The sequence below is a fragment of the Homalodisca vitripennis genome, chromosome 7 (genome assembly GCF_021130785.1).
Source record: "Homalodisca vitripennis isolate AUS2020 chromosome 7, UT_GWSS_2.1, whole genome shotgun sequence".
Taxonomy (NCBI): domain Eukaryota; kingdom Metazoa; phylum Arthropoda; class Insecta; order Hemiptera; family Cicadellidae; genus Homalodisca; species Homalodisca vitripennis.
This window is the reverse complement of record NC_060213.1, coordinates 53561037-53575886: the sequence shown is the minus strand read 5'-3', so window position 1 is coordinate 53575886 and position 14850 is coordinate 53561037. Positions and strand designations below refer to the sequence as shown.

Here is a 14850-nt window from a genome sequence, read left to right as displayed (position 1 = left end):
ACCCAATTTATTGAATTATCCTATGCAGTATTGTATTTGATTGAAATGTTCCGCCCCTGTAACCACCCTGTTTTTTTCTGTCCCTGCAGAAGATGCACGTGTACAAGAAGACTCTGCAGGCGCTAATCTACCCGATCTCCAGCACCACGCCGCACAACTTCGTGATGTGGTCGGCGACCTCCCCCACCTTCTGCTACGAGTGCGAGGGCCTCCTGTGGGGTTTGGCGCGCCAGGGTGTCCGCTGCACCGAGTGCATGGTCAAATGTCACGAGAAGTGCAAGGACCTCCTCAACGCCGACTGTCTGCAAAGTAAGTGTAGCAATGCGGTTAGCGAGAGTCTGTTCTGAATTTCCTATTGCTGATCACCGACCATTCGCTGATTTTAGTACCGAAGCTCCAGAAAACCAGAAAAGATGACAAAAAGAAAATGTGATGAACTGATAAAAATGTAATTAAGATGATGTAGTGGAGTCTACCATAAATCGTACTGTTTTAGGAAATTTCACTTTTTCAATATAAATAGGTTGAGGAAACACTGTTATCCATACCAATCACACTGTTAGGCAGAAGGAAATCCGATTCACGTAACGAATACGTACAGGTTGTTTTGTAACAGAATAGAATGTACAGGGAATGTTATACCTGTTTGACTCCCAACTTTGTTACAAATCTTATTGGCCTCATCAAGAAAAATACTGACAATCAGTTAAACAGCTGATATGATAGCATAAATATGCCAGATATTGAAACAATGTTGTTAATTTTGAAGTTGAAGAAACCAATCTTGCACGTCTCACATCCTAGTGTCACGAAACCGTTTCGGTTGTCGATTTAAAATTTGCTCTAAAATCTTTTTTCAAAGAAAAGACATTTAAGGGCTTGAAAGGATTGCAATTTTCTTCTCATTTTAAGAGAAAAATCAATTTCCTGAGAAGAATTGTTACAATTTTTAAAATTAAAAAAATCTAGATCCTCATGACTCTGGTCGAAAGCATGAATTTAAGAAAGTCTCCTGACATCACTAAGTATTGATGGGTTGTTTGGGCTAAATTTAAATGCATGGCCTGTGAAGTGATATGTATAAATTCAAAACAAATTTGTAACGAGTCTCTGGCATACGTTATGAGAGTTTGTGTGTTTAGTAAAGTTGTTCCTATGGGAATTTTATAATACGATATTCTAGTTGCATACTTACCAACAAAAACTGAAATTAAAATACCAAAATCTTTTACTCTTTCAGCAAAATTTCAATAATTAATTATTGAAATGTATCAAGCAAGGAATTGCCAATTATGAAACTAAGTCTTGGATAATATAGCACTATTGTGACAAAATAGGATAATATAGTAACATTGGGCCACCTCCGAGCTCACCTGGCACGGATTGAATGTGTGACAAAGAACAGAAGAGGTATGTCAAGTGTCAAACACAAAGGTCTTTGACGGGACAAAGGCTCTTTGTGGGACCGACAAACTATAGGTGTCCGCAATAATGTCCAGGCTCGGTTTTAATACTACAAAATCCCTGGGACGATCTAACGTTTTTTTCCAAAGGCTCGTAAAGTGATTATTATATTATTGAACCTTTGAAAATAACTTATTTATACACCTGCCACCACTGTGACCTACCTACATCCCTTTCTCGTTTCACTTATTTCTCCAAATTCATCTCGAACATGAAACAAAGCTGTTGCAGATTTCCATTTGTATTGTTTAATTTACAAAACTCTTATTTGTTCCTTCACTTTAACTGATGTTGCGTGAGGTAATTTACTTCATATTTATACTTATGAGAATACACCTTAAACCTCCAATGTATTATAAAATGTTTCCAACCACTAATCCATCTTAATATTTTTTAATAACACTCACTTTAGGAAACACATTATTTATGATCATTAAATAATAAATTTCATTAAATCAATTTATATTTTCAACAGTATTTTATTTACAGGTTTTCAGCCCTACGAAATAACTGGCATTATCTTTATAGGAATTAACTTTGGCTCGTGTTTTAACTTATATGTAATTTTTTTAATTGTGCTTTAACTGTATTACTAATGTTATATTGGTTTGTTAATATTGTTATTTTTCATTTATGGTAATAGTTTGAAATATTATATTTCTAAAATTTTTACTTTGTAAGTCAGTTTTTTTTTTATTGGTTTTCATATTACTTTAAAATTATTATTACTTATTTTATTATTTTAAACATTTTCCATATATTCTGCAAACACAGTATAGTTTTTCATTCTTATAAATATTTGCTTAAAATATCTTTTCGCTTACATATTAGTTATGAAACCAGTACATTCTTTCGTATATAGCTTTCTTTCAGGTGATATAAATCAATTCCTTCAACTCAGTTTTCAAATTAATTTTTCTGTCTAAATAATATTTCATATTTTTGAATGAACAAAAAAAATATATATATTAGCATATAGTTTACAATCCTTTACATACGTTTTCGAATCAAATGTAAATCCTTACGGGTTTTGCGTAATTCGTTTGAGTAATTAACGTAGTTAGTAATCTACTATTAAAGTATTTAAGAAAAATTTTAATATTAATTTCCATTTCATGTATTGAATATTTAAAAAAAAATATGAATTATCAAAGAGGTGTTTATAAAAATTATAATTATGTGAGTAAAAATGAGTAAGTCTTTGGCCTTATAAAACCAGAATGTTTCCAGGACATTGTTTAATTTTGTATATCTTTTAACACACTGTGGAGTTCTACAAATGTTATCATTAAATGTATTTATTATCATAAACCGATCGTAAATTTATTAACTTTCAGAGGCATCCCAACCAACCCTAGAAGATTGGTAAAATACAGTGGACGATAAATGTAACAATTCGAACAAATTATTAGAATTCATAAAATGTTTGTTGATACCAATATATGTGGAATACTAAAAAAGGTTTAAATGTTTAAGATAGTAATTTATTTCTTTTTATTTGGCCTACACAATTAAGCAACAGTTATACCTATTCTTTGAAGTATTTTCGTACGCAAAATTGAGTAAATATTTTTATTTTTATATGTAATTAAATTATATTCTTTCAACCTCATTGATAAACTGATAAGACAATAATTGTGTTATATATCTAAAATTTTAAAATTCAACATTTTGCTTTGCATTATAAAATTGCTTAATTTTTATAAAAGGATGTGTGTGCGTGTGTGTGTGCGTGCCAGAGCGCTGTTAAAACGACATTACGTTCAATCCATTATACAAAGTGGGTCGCCACTACGATTGTGGCATCACAGTGCACTGCATTTTCTTCGGCGTGCACTTTAGTATGAACAGCGGCAACTCAAGTGTGAAGCGTAAAACATTCGAGATGGAGTCTTTGTTTTTGTTAAAAACAATTCAAGTCGTTTTTATATTTTTAAGTATATAGTTAGAAAACAATAATATCTGTTGTCACAAAAACATTACAGGGTTTTGTTTTAAAGTCAAACGACGGTTTGCAAGTGGCGAGTATTTAATCATACAATTATTTGAATATTTTTTATTTTATTTTTATTTTTGCTAGTCTAAAACTATAAGCAAGTGAAAACATTATCCAAGCTTTATAATTAACCTGCCGGCCAGTAAAAGGTTCGCGTTTTATGGGACGATATTGTTTTCGTTCACCTCTGATATCATTTAATTCCCATATTAGTATATTTGGTACGAGCAGTTACCTGTACGGCTACTAAGATTTTTCACGAGTATGGGCACTTCTGTTTCGAGTAATTACATTTCTTACGCCAATGTTGAGGTTGCCTTGTTGCCACAGTCAGGAACATCTGTCAAAAAGTGTATATTTATTGCTAATGTAATTTACTCCGGTCTTGGTATTTTTTGTTTCATAGTTGATTTTGCCTTGTTTGCTTGATCAAGAAAATATATGTATATACCCAGATCTGAGAAGCCTGCTTTTGTCACTTTTTCAAACTAAGATGGAGTTTACAACAGTCTTTAAATTTATACAGTTAAGGGACATTTTTACTATAACTTTTATTTTTTTATCTGGATATTTTCTTTACTCTGTGCTCAACACTGGTTGTATAAAAAGTTTAAATAAGAAGTGTTGTTATTATCAAGCTCTATGATTTCACGCTATAAATATAAACAAGTAGAAAGTAGTCTTTAAATTAAATGATTAGTTAATTAATGGTTGTGCTCTCATAAATCAATGTTTACACAGAGTATTTGATTATAGTTAATAGCCTCTTTTAATGTTTACTAGGAGCCGCTGAGAAGAGTTCGAAACAAGGAGCTGAAGACAAGGCAAATACTATCATAACTGCAATGAAGGAGAGGATGAAGCAAAGAGAGCGGGAGAAACCAGAAATATTTGAACTGATCAGGTATGTTTATAAATGTTCGTATGTTCAAATACACACTTGAGAGGTTTCATTAGTTTTACTACGATTATTTATATGGGACTTTATTAGTTAAAATGAAGCCGTATATGATCCGTTGACAAACTTATAAGAATATTTGAGTCCTTAATTTCAAATGAAATGGAACAATTAAAATGAAGATCCATCGACCAGTTCACATTGTGTAAATGATTCAAAATATCGGTTTTTATATGAATTATTGTGTGATTTTAGTGTTTTTTTTCCATGATTTCGTCAGGGATAAAGGGAAAACAATTTATTTTCATTTCGTTAATGGTGTAACAAAACGTTTCGTTTCGTCACACGTGATTATCAAGAAAATCGGCGATATTTAATAATACGTTGCACTATACATAACTTTATATTTCTAAATGTATGCACAAAACTATTTTCAAATAGTAAAAATACAGTACATTATCTGCGTTCTTGAGGAAAAGGTAAGTCATTACAAAAGCAATGAGTTAGGTTTATTATTCATGATTTATGATGAGTTTTAATACGTTAGGAAATATAAATAGATATCAAACGTAGGAAAGTCATAAAAGTTTTATAAATTTATTTTATTTACATACGTGACATATGATCTTCAAAATTATATTAAATTTTGGTTTTGTTGTTTGATACAAGAAATTGCTTGTGTTGCTTAAATAAAGTTTGGTATGTTTGTGTAACAGTTATCATAGTTGCAATTATAATGATAAAATCCCGAATATCTGTAAGATTTATTTGATTTTTTTACTTTAATACAGTATTTAATTAATAATATAAAAATGATTGTTTCCTTTACTGCAACTTATGTTGTATATAGATGTTTCAATTGTTTTTCTCGCTCTATTATGGATGCTGCCAAAATGAAGAGAAGTATATTGTTTCCTTATTGTTTCTATTATAATACAAAGGTAGTAGTATTAGACGTTGTATGAAAGAAATGGGCTGTATATAATAATTATGAAATATTTATATCATGTCATGTTGTGTGTGCACTGTGGGTGACGACAGCTTCATGACAGTGTGGTAGTATGAAGAAGTATGGATATATTAATGGTGGGATTATTATAAAATAAATATGGATGCATTCTAAGATGTGGCGAGTACAGTGCTATATTATAATATATATACAAGTGATAAGTACTCATCAGTCTGCTTATTTATATTGTGGTAAATATATGGGGTAGGGTACGATAAGCGAACCCGGGTTTTTATATCGAAGAATGTAACCATCGATACCGATTATTCGCATCTCAAATCCTAGACTATCAATCGATATAAAAGTATCTATAGTCCTCAATAATAATCATGTTTTAAATTAAAATATGAATTTAACATTTACAGTGATCAAACAAATTATTATATCCAAAAGTAGGAAAACTGAAGGCTACCATATTTGCTCCTCTCACAGTTACAGTTGTTTCTTTGCCACAAATTTCACATAATGTGCTTTTCGGTACGAGTCCAACATGTTGCAGAATTGAAATATTACTATACGTGTATTATTTGTATTTCTTAAAGTGTTTACAGCTGTGATATAGATTATTTAAGTTAATTGTTCAAAATAATTAATTAGTACCGACTTATTATATCGATGGTTATGATTAAGTAATATCGTTTGCCAATTTCGATATAAAACACCGGGTCCGCTTATCGTACCCTACCCAATATGTGTGTACTTGAACAAGCTGTTCAGAAAAGAGTGCCACACACTTTTGTAACTGTTATTACTCATGGTTCCAAATGTCCTGCAGAAAGCATTGTTCAAGACATGTGTTGTTTAATCGCAATCCGCCATTTTTTATTTTTTATAAAAAACTATTATTTTATAAAACTAGTAAATCTGCAGACAACAAACTTTACAAAAATTTTGATCACCAGTAAGAGAAAAACTCAAACAAATTGTGTTATTTGCTTTGATTATCCTGAAATGGAGCCTGTTAAAACATTCAATGTCAATTTTTTTAATTCCATTGCAGTAATACAAATTTAAAAAATAACAATAATTTAGAACTTTTATTACGATTCCAACGGTCATTTTTCAACAAACTCTGTTAACGCATACGCGAGCACGACCACTTTAAAGGTACGCTTTTACAAGCAGAAAGCAACATACCTGTCACAACAGATGATGCCTCTCAACTGAAAATAGTGTTTACATATATACAGGACGTTTTTTGTTTCGAATCATGAGTATTAACAGTCACATAAGTTTATTGCACTCTTTTCTGATCACCCGTATCTATAATGAACTATGGATGAGTATTGGTGATGTGGTCAAGTATGGATATAAATATGGAGTGCTGATGCTAGGGCGATATTCGGCGCTGAAGAGAAGAGCCATATTGGGCACATGAAGGCTGTGAAGCAGTCCGTACTGGACGGCACATCGAAATGGTCGGCAAAGATCGCCATCACAGGTTGGTGACAGGTTGACTGGCTAACACATGTTATTGTCATCTTGTGTTGTACAACTGTTTGTAAAGTGTTCACTCTCCCTCCTCCCCCTCCCATCAAACTGCCATTCCTTGCTGTTGTTGCTTTTGTTCAATTGTTGTTCCGTTATTAGTTATTTGACCGATTGAATTTAGCTCTAGTTCACCTTCCGAGTAGTACAGCGTCTGAAATCTGATTAGACCTAGATTACGCTTGATTCTGATGTCGAAACGATGCAAAGAGTTCGTTTTGAGCTTCTTTGTCGCTGAATTTTATTTCTCTTTAAAGTACATGACTCACGATTCCAGGAGTCAAGTCTATAACATTTCAGATTTCAGTCGCTGAACTAAGCGGAGGGTAAGCCTAAAGCTACACTCAATATTCACAGTTAATATTGTTTAGTTTATTGCTGTTTTAAAGCTCTTGGACTGTACATATTATTATGCTGTGCTTTAATTTGGATTGCTGAATAATTTTAATTTATTAATGACGTATATATGTCATTTATTTTTATTTATTACTATATTATAATTTTTTTAATTTGAGTTATTTTTGTTCTGTTTTTTATAAATTGTTCTTTTAATTCTGAAATTTGACGATATTTGTGTCATCTAGTAAGTTTAACGGGATAAATATATAGTTGTGATTTAACACTGATTTGCCAAAGGTTTAACTTACCGCGTAAAGTAGTCACTGGTAGACCAATTTAAATACCGGCCATCACTCTCTGTCGGTGAGAGACCCCCAAGCGCTCTTCTCACATGCCTGGTTAATTATAAACATTGTCACTCACATTCAGTACAAAACTTTTCTTGCTGGCTAAATTTTCATTCAAATAAATAATGCCTTTTTAATATTAAATTTTATGCTAATTTTATCATGTTTTTTTTCTGTAGTAAATCTTTTCTTCCTTGAAGATAAAGGCTAAGAAGTATTTCTCTCACGGCGTTGTTCTTAAAATAGCATTGCTGTTTTAAATGTATCAACTGTGATCCAAAAATGCAGTTTTTAACTTATTTAATTCCTACTACAAGAAATCTAAGTACAAAAAACCTACTATGCCATCAAACTAAGGAATTAGAGAGTTTATTATTAAACAAGTGGAAGTGAATTTACGTTTCCACCGTAACTTTTATTTTTACTTTGTGACAGAGCCTAATCTTTTATCAACGATGAGTAATCATTAAAATTTCTTCTGTGCTTACAACAGTTAACCCATAATAGAGTTTATCATCATATTTTGACTGTAACTAATTTTATAATTATGAAGCTACATACACAGTACAATTAGTGTTTCTAAACACATAAAAACATACATTTATTTTCAGACATTGTTGCTTCCTTGAAATCCATAGAAAAGTAGCATTAAACATTTTATAAGCTTCTCAAGGCATTACTGTTCATCTCTTTGGAAGTTCTTCGCGGTAAAATTTTGAGGACTTTAAGGAATAAATACTTTTTACATAAAATTAATTTAAATTGAAATAAATACTCCTAAACCACTTTGTGATACTTCTTTAAACAGCTTTTAAACGTAAAAGAATGAGAAGACCGAAATCACGCCTGAGATAAAGTTTATCAACAAGAGAAAATCAGGTGATCGTTATCGAAGAGGAGGAGAAAGGCACTCGTTAGCGTCTGTAACTAACCTCGTCCCCTCGTTGAGATAACTTGGGCTCTATCTGCAGTGAATTGGTTCAGACCCTATTGTTTGACCGGGAGACGTCGCTTAGTTACGCACTATTGTGCGGCCCTTAGTTACGGAGTGCGTTGCTCTCCGTCCCATCGAGCTAAATAGGTGTAAATTAGTGAAACTTTTTCTAAACTAACTAGTGATTCACTGTTCGTGAATACTGACTGGTCTAGTTTAACTCTTCCCAACCGTTCTTTATTTTAAAACTTCGGATTTTATTCGGCTAGCTTGGATTAAGTTAACTTATACGTAAAAATTACATAATCTTAAAGGGACTTTTTCATTTAAAGTTTTTTGAACATAAAACACAAATATGATTAGTTAGGCAAATATCATTGTTCACTGGGTAATACAGTACAACTTGTCTAGTGATATTATTTTTATTAGCTTGCCAAATTCCGATAAAATTAGACCATTTGTGTTCATCATTTCAATTTCAATGCATTTATCAAACAAAACAATCAATATTTTACAGATAATTGATGCCATTTATCATGACTTTAGTTTGTGCGATTTAGCTAAGAATTTGTTTTAGCATGTAAACTTTAAAACCTAACGGTTGTAATGGATTTCAGAAAATGTTTTTTTCCGTTTTGGATACATATTGCTTAAAAAATAAATTCGAGTCTTTATAAATTACCTTTATCGAAATTGGTCAAAATTTTTCTTTTTGCCACACGGAAAACACCATTCCTATATACGTTTTTGGACTCCGTGGGATTTTAAAATAGATATTTTCAATAACTGGGCTCTTTGCCCATAGTAGTTATGTGTAGGCAGTTTTTTTTTATAACTTATTATGATAATAATTAATAATTGACATTACAATCGGTATAACTGAAGTACGTTATATGTTTCACCACAAAAATTATTCGTGTGTTTATAAAATTTGGTAAGCAACACGTACTACTTTAAAACATTTGTCTATTAGTACATGTAACTTTTCATGACATAATTAATTATTTTACTGCTGAATCTTAATAAATGTGTTATGAAACCATTGATACATCGTTTAACCATATTAAATCAAATTGAATTTCATGTGCCGTTATACTCATAAAATCAGTAAATGTCAACCTTGCAGAGAGAGGGAGAGCGCCTTCTTTTCCTAAACGCAATATAGCAGCAGTAATGAAATTGCCTGTCTCCAAAATGAAGGCTCCTTCATAATAATAGGCTCTCCTCTCGCAATCGCCTCTTAGAGGAATGTAATCATCCAAAGTATTTTTAGTCAAGTGAATCTCGAACAAAGTTTCTCGGGAAAGTTCAAGTGTCGTTAAAATCAAACATGTGGTCTTGTTTTAACAGATATAAATTACATTTCGGTAAAATATTTTCTCGTTAAAAATCGATTTAATTCACACATTACATTTTAAGTTCATTTATTTGAATAGTTAATTGAAACGACATTACAGTGTTTTTTAATCGTCAAACCCTTATTTTTTACTTTATTATTTCAACACCAACTAATTTAGCCTCTCCTGATCCCCTCCTCACCCTAAACCCATCCACCCACCACACTGTGTTCCAGCGAACGTGTTCGAGCCTGCGTCTCCTCGTCTTGCACCCTGTCTATATGTTGTCTGTTGTTGTTGTTGTTGTTGTTCTAATTGTTATGCTCAACAGAAAGACTTTCACGATGGACCCGGACACTCATATAGACTCGCTCGAGCAAGCCGAGGATATTGTGCTTGAGGGCACGTCTAAATGGTCCTGCAAGATCGCAATAACAGGTTAGGCTAGGCGAGGTACCGCTGGTTTGCCTGCCGCCGACACACATTGACCACATGCCAACCTTCATCCCCACCATCCGTTCCTAATTTCCATGCTGTTTGTTCTTTTTTAATCAGAAAGTTCAGTACTTTCTTTAGAAGTCCACTTTAAACGATAACCTTTGAGATCATTACGGAATTCCTCCATTCTATTACATTCGGAATATTTTTGGATCTTAGTCGCCATGTACCCATTCCTACACCACTGTTTTTATTTTTATTTAAAGACTTGTAAATGATTGAAACCATTGATAAAACATTGAAATTTTATGATATATTGAGGAATAAACCAAAATAAATCAGCGTATTTTCGTTTATATGAAAACATTAATTTACTACCCCTAAAACTTCCGACACTCAAATTCCATCCACCAAAAATGTCACGCGAAAGTAACAAAAAAATTACTAATTTACAAAAATTAATCACACAGATTACAACAAAAAATCTCAAACAGATCAAAGTCTTTAATTTTATTTTGTGACCCCTTTTTATAGCCCCCTTTTTTATAGACCCCTTTTATAACGTTGGAAGATATGGATATATTAAAAACCTTAATAATTACAGCCTCAATCTAATGACTTCCCAAATCAAGAACAGAAAACATTAGTTCCGATGTTATTCACTAAATGCAATAATCTTAGCACTGAACGAAATTCCGGTCGAATTCAAATGTTACTGTTGTATGTCATACATATTTCTTCCTTATCACAACTCTTGGATTGATAAGAGTTAACTGACATATTTGTTATATCTTCATAAGACAGCTTGAACTTTGATCAAATTTTTTTTGTTTTACTCTCTAACTGTGAATGGATGTGACACATTATATGAAAAAGTATTAAAAATTAAATCCACAACTGTTCAACAATTTTATAGTATTTATCAAATAAATATGGTAAAAATGTCATGTCTCCTACTATAGATTCAAAATACACGCCAACACACGTGGATACGCTTACGCGTGTATTAATTAGCCACGCCTATTTTAGTAGAGTGTAAAGTTTTGTCATGACACAAAATGTATTGCTATAGCGATCGTTTCTGATAATATTTCACAAATGTTTAAACAGTTACGGTTTAGCAAGAAGAGCGTTATTATTTAAACTATTTTGAGAGTATACATTTTAAATGACCTCCATTTTTTTTAAACATAAAATAATACATTATGAACGATGTTGAACTTTGTGTATAACATCTTTGATTCGATATATAATACGATGAGGACTGCTATTTTGAAAAGTTTCACTTCACCTCTACACAAAAAAAACCCAATCATAATTAGGGAAGAAGAAGCAAAATAACAAGTATTTAAAATGAACTTTAACAAATATATTTTAATGTCTTATAAATTATTGCAAAATTATTTCCATCTTTTCTATAACGTCCAATTTATTCTATAAAATTATAAACCAAATATTTGCTCAACACCACTACATTATTCATATTTTATAACAACTGCATGCTACACAAATTTAGTAGATTATTGATGAATATGTTTGATTCAACTTCTTAAGTTAAAAAAATGCTATATTTTAACTTTCCTAATCTAAAAATTGTTTTAATTGTGTTTTATGTTAAAAGTTCAGTTTTATGATCTTAGAGCAGAAATAAACTTAGTTTTAGAGCGTATTGTTGATTTTATTTATAGCAAATACTCGTCCAAATAAAATTTGAAAACATATGATATTACTATTTTTGTAAAAAACTCTTTTTTACCAAATATTTCAAAATATAAGTTTAAATTTTTTCAAAATATAAAGGTTTAGGGACGTTGTTGATTTTCTTTTAGGAAAGAACTGTGAATTTCATTTTACTTTTTTATACATTTATTTTATACGTTGAATCTGTACAATTTATTTTCAAAATGAATCAATGACATTTATTCCAGAAATATTTTACATATAATATTTGAAATAGGATAATCATAACTCCATAGACAATAGTTTATACATTTCAAATAAAACAAACCAATTTTAAGTTTAAAAATACAATAATACTGTAATATAATCAATACATAGAATAAATACTTTAGAAAATAAAGGTTAAGATTTCTGTTCAGACTAAAATTATGTATGTCCTTTACTCTGAATTGCAGGAGCCATTGTTAAATATTTATGGTTCAGCAGAGCGATGCGTTTTAACCCCACTTGCAAAGCTGGATACAACCAAACTTGTCAATTTCTCCTTATTTAGTTTATTTCTACCACTTTCCTGTGCTACTAACCTTATAACCCGGGTACATGTGGTTGTGTGATGTTGGTATGCCTGCTGGTGTGAAGCTGACTATTCACATCTGATCACGTAACACTCCCCGTAACCCCCGTAGGCAATGGGAAAGTCGGAACTTTGGTAGATTAGCCGTAATGCATCTGGCTTAATAACCTGTTTCTCATGACTTTACAGTGCTGAAACCCCGAATCAGTCCAAATTAAAAAAACCGTCAGTTGACCATGTTGCTCAAAAATGTGTGGTCACGTTATGAAATTAAGCCAAATGCATCCCTTCAACCAAAATAATTTCAAAAACGTTTTGCTAAAAAAGTAAATCACTGATTTTAGTAGCTTTTCAATGTCAGTTACTTAATCCCAAAACTTAAAATGTACACCATTTACAAAGAATTTTGAAATCAAAATATTTTTTTAACCGTGATAATATTGTAAAATGAATAGGTCACATAAATTTTATCTCAATTTGCTTTGATAATGATGACACAGTGCATAGTGTTGATGATTTTAGTAACGTCCATTTCGTCACAAACACATTTCTTCACTTACTTTTATAATATTTCAATCTTGCGCATTATACTAGTCACACTCATTATAGCACCTGATAAAACATGCAGCTATACATACAAACTCACACTACACCATACAAAACTACACAAAAAACCACTCTTCCGCCAACACAAGCTCTACACATTTTGTCCACTCATCACCCAAAAACTATTTTGAAACTTATTTTGGTTGATGAATTATTCTTTTTCACATCACAAGCATTTCTATGTAGACACTTTTTATTGTTTCTCTCTGTACTTGTCCATTCTTCTCTTTTCTCACTCGAACTGTTTATATTTTTTTATGACTTTAGCTCGACACGTGTTTATAAAACAAGACACGACACTAAGTGTATGCTGCGCTCGTTAGATAGCAAGCCGTCAGTGTTTGATGTTAACAATTGATGTTCGATGTTTTGAGTTTTGATGTTTAGTGTCAGAATAATCGAGTTTATGTTCAATGTGTAGAACATTAATGTTTAATGTACATAAATGTTTCCAGAGGTAAAGTTTTCATACCGGTAACCAACAACACAAAATGTGTTCATTTCATGTTATTACTATAACTCACAAATAGTATTTAAATATTTCATCTGTATAATTGTATGTGTACTTATGTAATTTTAACACACTGTAAATGTGGCATTGCCGTACAGTACTAAAAACAATTTAATCGCTACTTCAATAAGAGTATGAAATTAATCTCAAATTTTTCTTATATTATTTATTGTAACATCATTTATTATTTATAACGGGAGTTATGAAAGCTGTGATTAAATTTAGAAAAATGTGATCTATGACTTATATTCTGGCATCTCCAGTATTTAAGGCATCAAATCTTTTTTACTGCGTTTCTCATTTATAATTTTGGAAAGGATGGTATTCTTTGGGTTTCACTTGTACTATAGGTTAGTTTTTTAATTAAATGGAAACGGTTTACTTGAATCATGCGATATAATACCTTCATATTTATCAGCTTAAGAAGCTATATTAAAGTTCAATATGTTAATATGGCTCAATTTTTTTAAGTCATCTAGTTTATTTTTAAGTGAACTTTCCTAACATAGATTTTCAATGTAGTGTTTTACCAGTAATTATTTATCAGTAGAAGTATGGTATTTCAATTTGTTTGTTAAGTTATCTCACATAGAACTTGAATCTTCAGTATTGTAATTGTTTTACATTGTCTTTGTAGATTTAGAACCACTTTGACTCATCTCTTCTTTTATGAGTAGTTTATGTCCATTTGACTTACCACAAAAGTTTGGGTAGAGTGTAGAATTACTTGTAATACCCCGTCAAGAGCATGGAGTAATACCTTGTGAGTGATTGAACCTTTGTAAATGCTCTTTGAGTGCCTTATTATTATTTCACGTACATTCTACAATTTAAATTAACTGTAGACATCATATATTATATTCCCTATTTGTAGATTGTTTTCAATTAGGTAACACTACTGTATAAAGGCATGCAGCTATACAATTTTCAGTGCTCATAGATTTTTGCAGTTTTTCAACTTGACCAGTAAATGTATTTCAATTTCAAATTGTACAGTGAAAAGTATTAGAGTAAGGCTTTAAAACGGATCACTTTAAAAATGGTAGGTACCGGTCTTAGATATTAAAAAAAATGTTGTTTGGATTTTCCATGCTTCGAAAGAAAATAAATCCTTGTATATTTCACTCTTTGCGGTTGAACATTGAAATTACACCCACGGAATGGGTGATTTCCGTCTTGGTATTAGAATGAATAATTTTAAAGCCCATAACCATTTCTGGAAATTTATT

General features: G+C 31.3%; 1 protein-coding gene across 7 annotated transcripts in view; it reads left to right on the top strand.

Annotated features, from left to right (window-relative positions):
* LOC124365823 overlaps positions 1-14850 on the top strand; it is a 213786-nt gene that overhangs the window by 136859 nt on the left and 62077 nt on the right. For 4 of the 7 annotated variants that reach the window (XM_046821867.1, XM_046821865.1, XM_046821872.1 and 1 more), the window contains 3 exons: positions 90-309; positions 4244-4364; positions 6702-6808. In XM_046821867.1, the coding sequence (XP_046677823.1) occupies positions 90-309; positions 4244-4364; positions 6702-6808 (448 nt within the window). Of the gene's footprint in view, positions 1-89; positions 310-4243; positions 4365-6701; positions 6809-10143; positions 10251-14850 lie in introns of all 7 variants that reach the window. The other 3 variants (XM_046821868.1, XM_046821866.1, XM_046821870.1) reach the window with 1 other exon arrangement.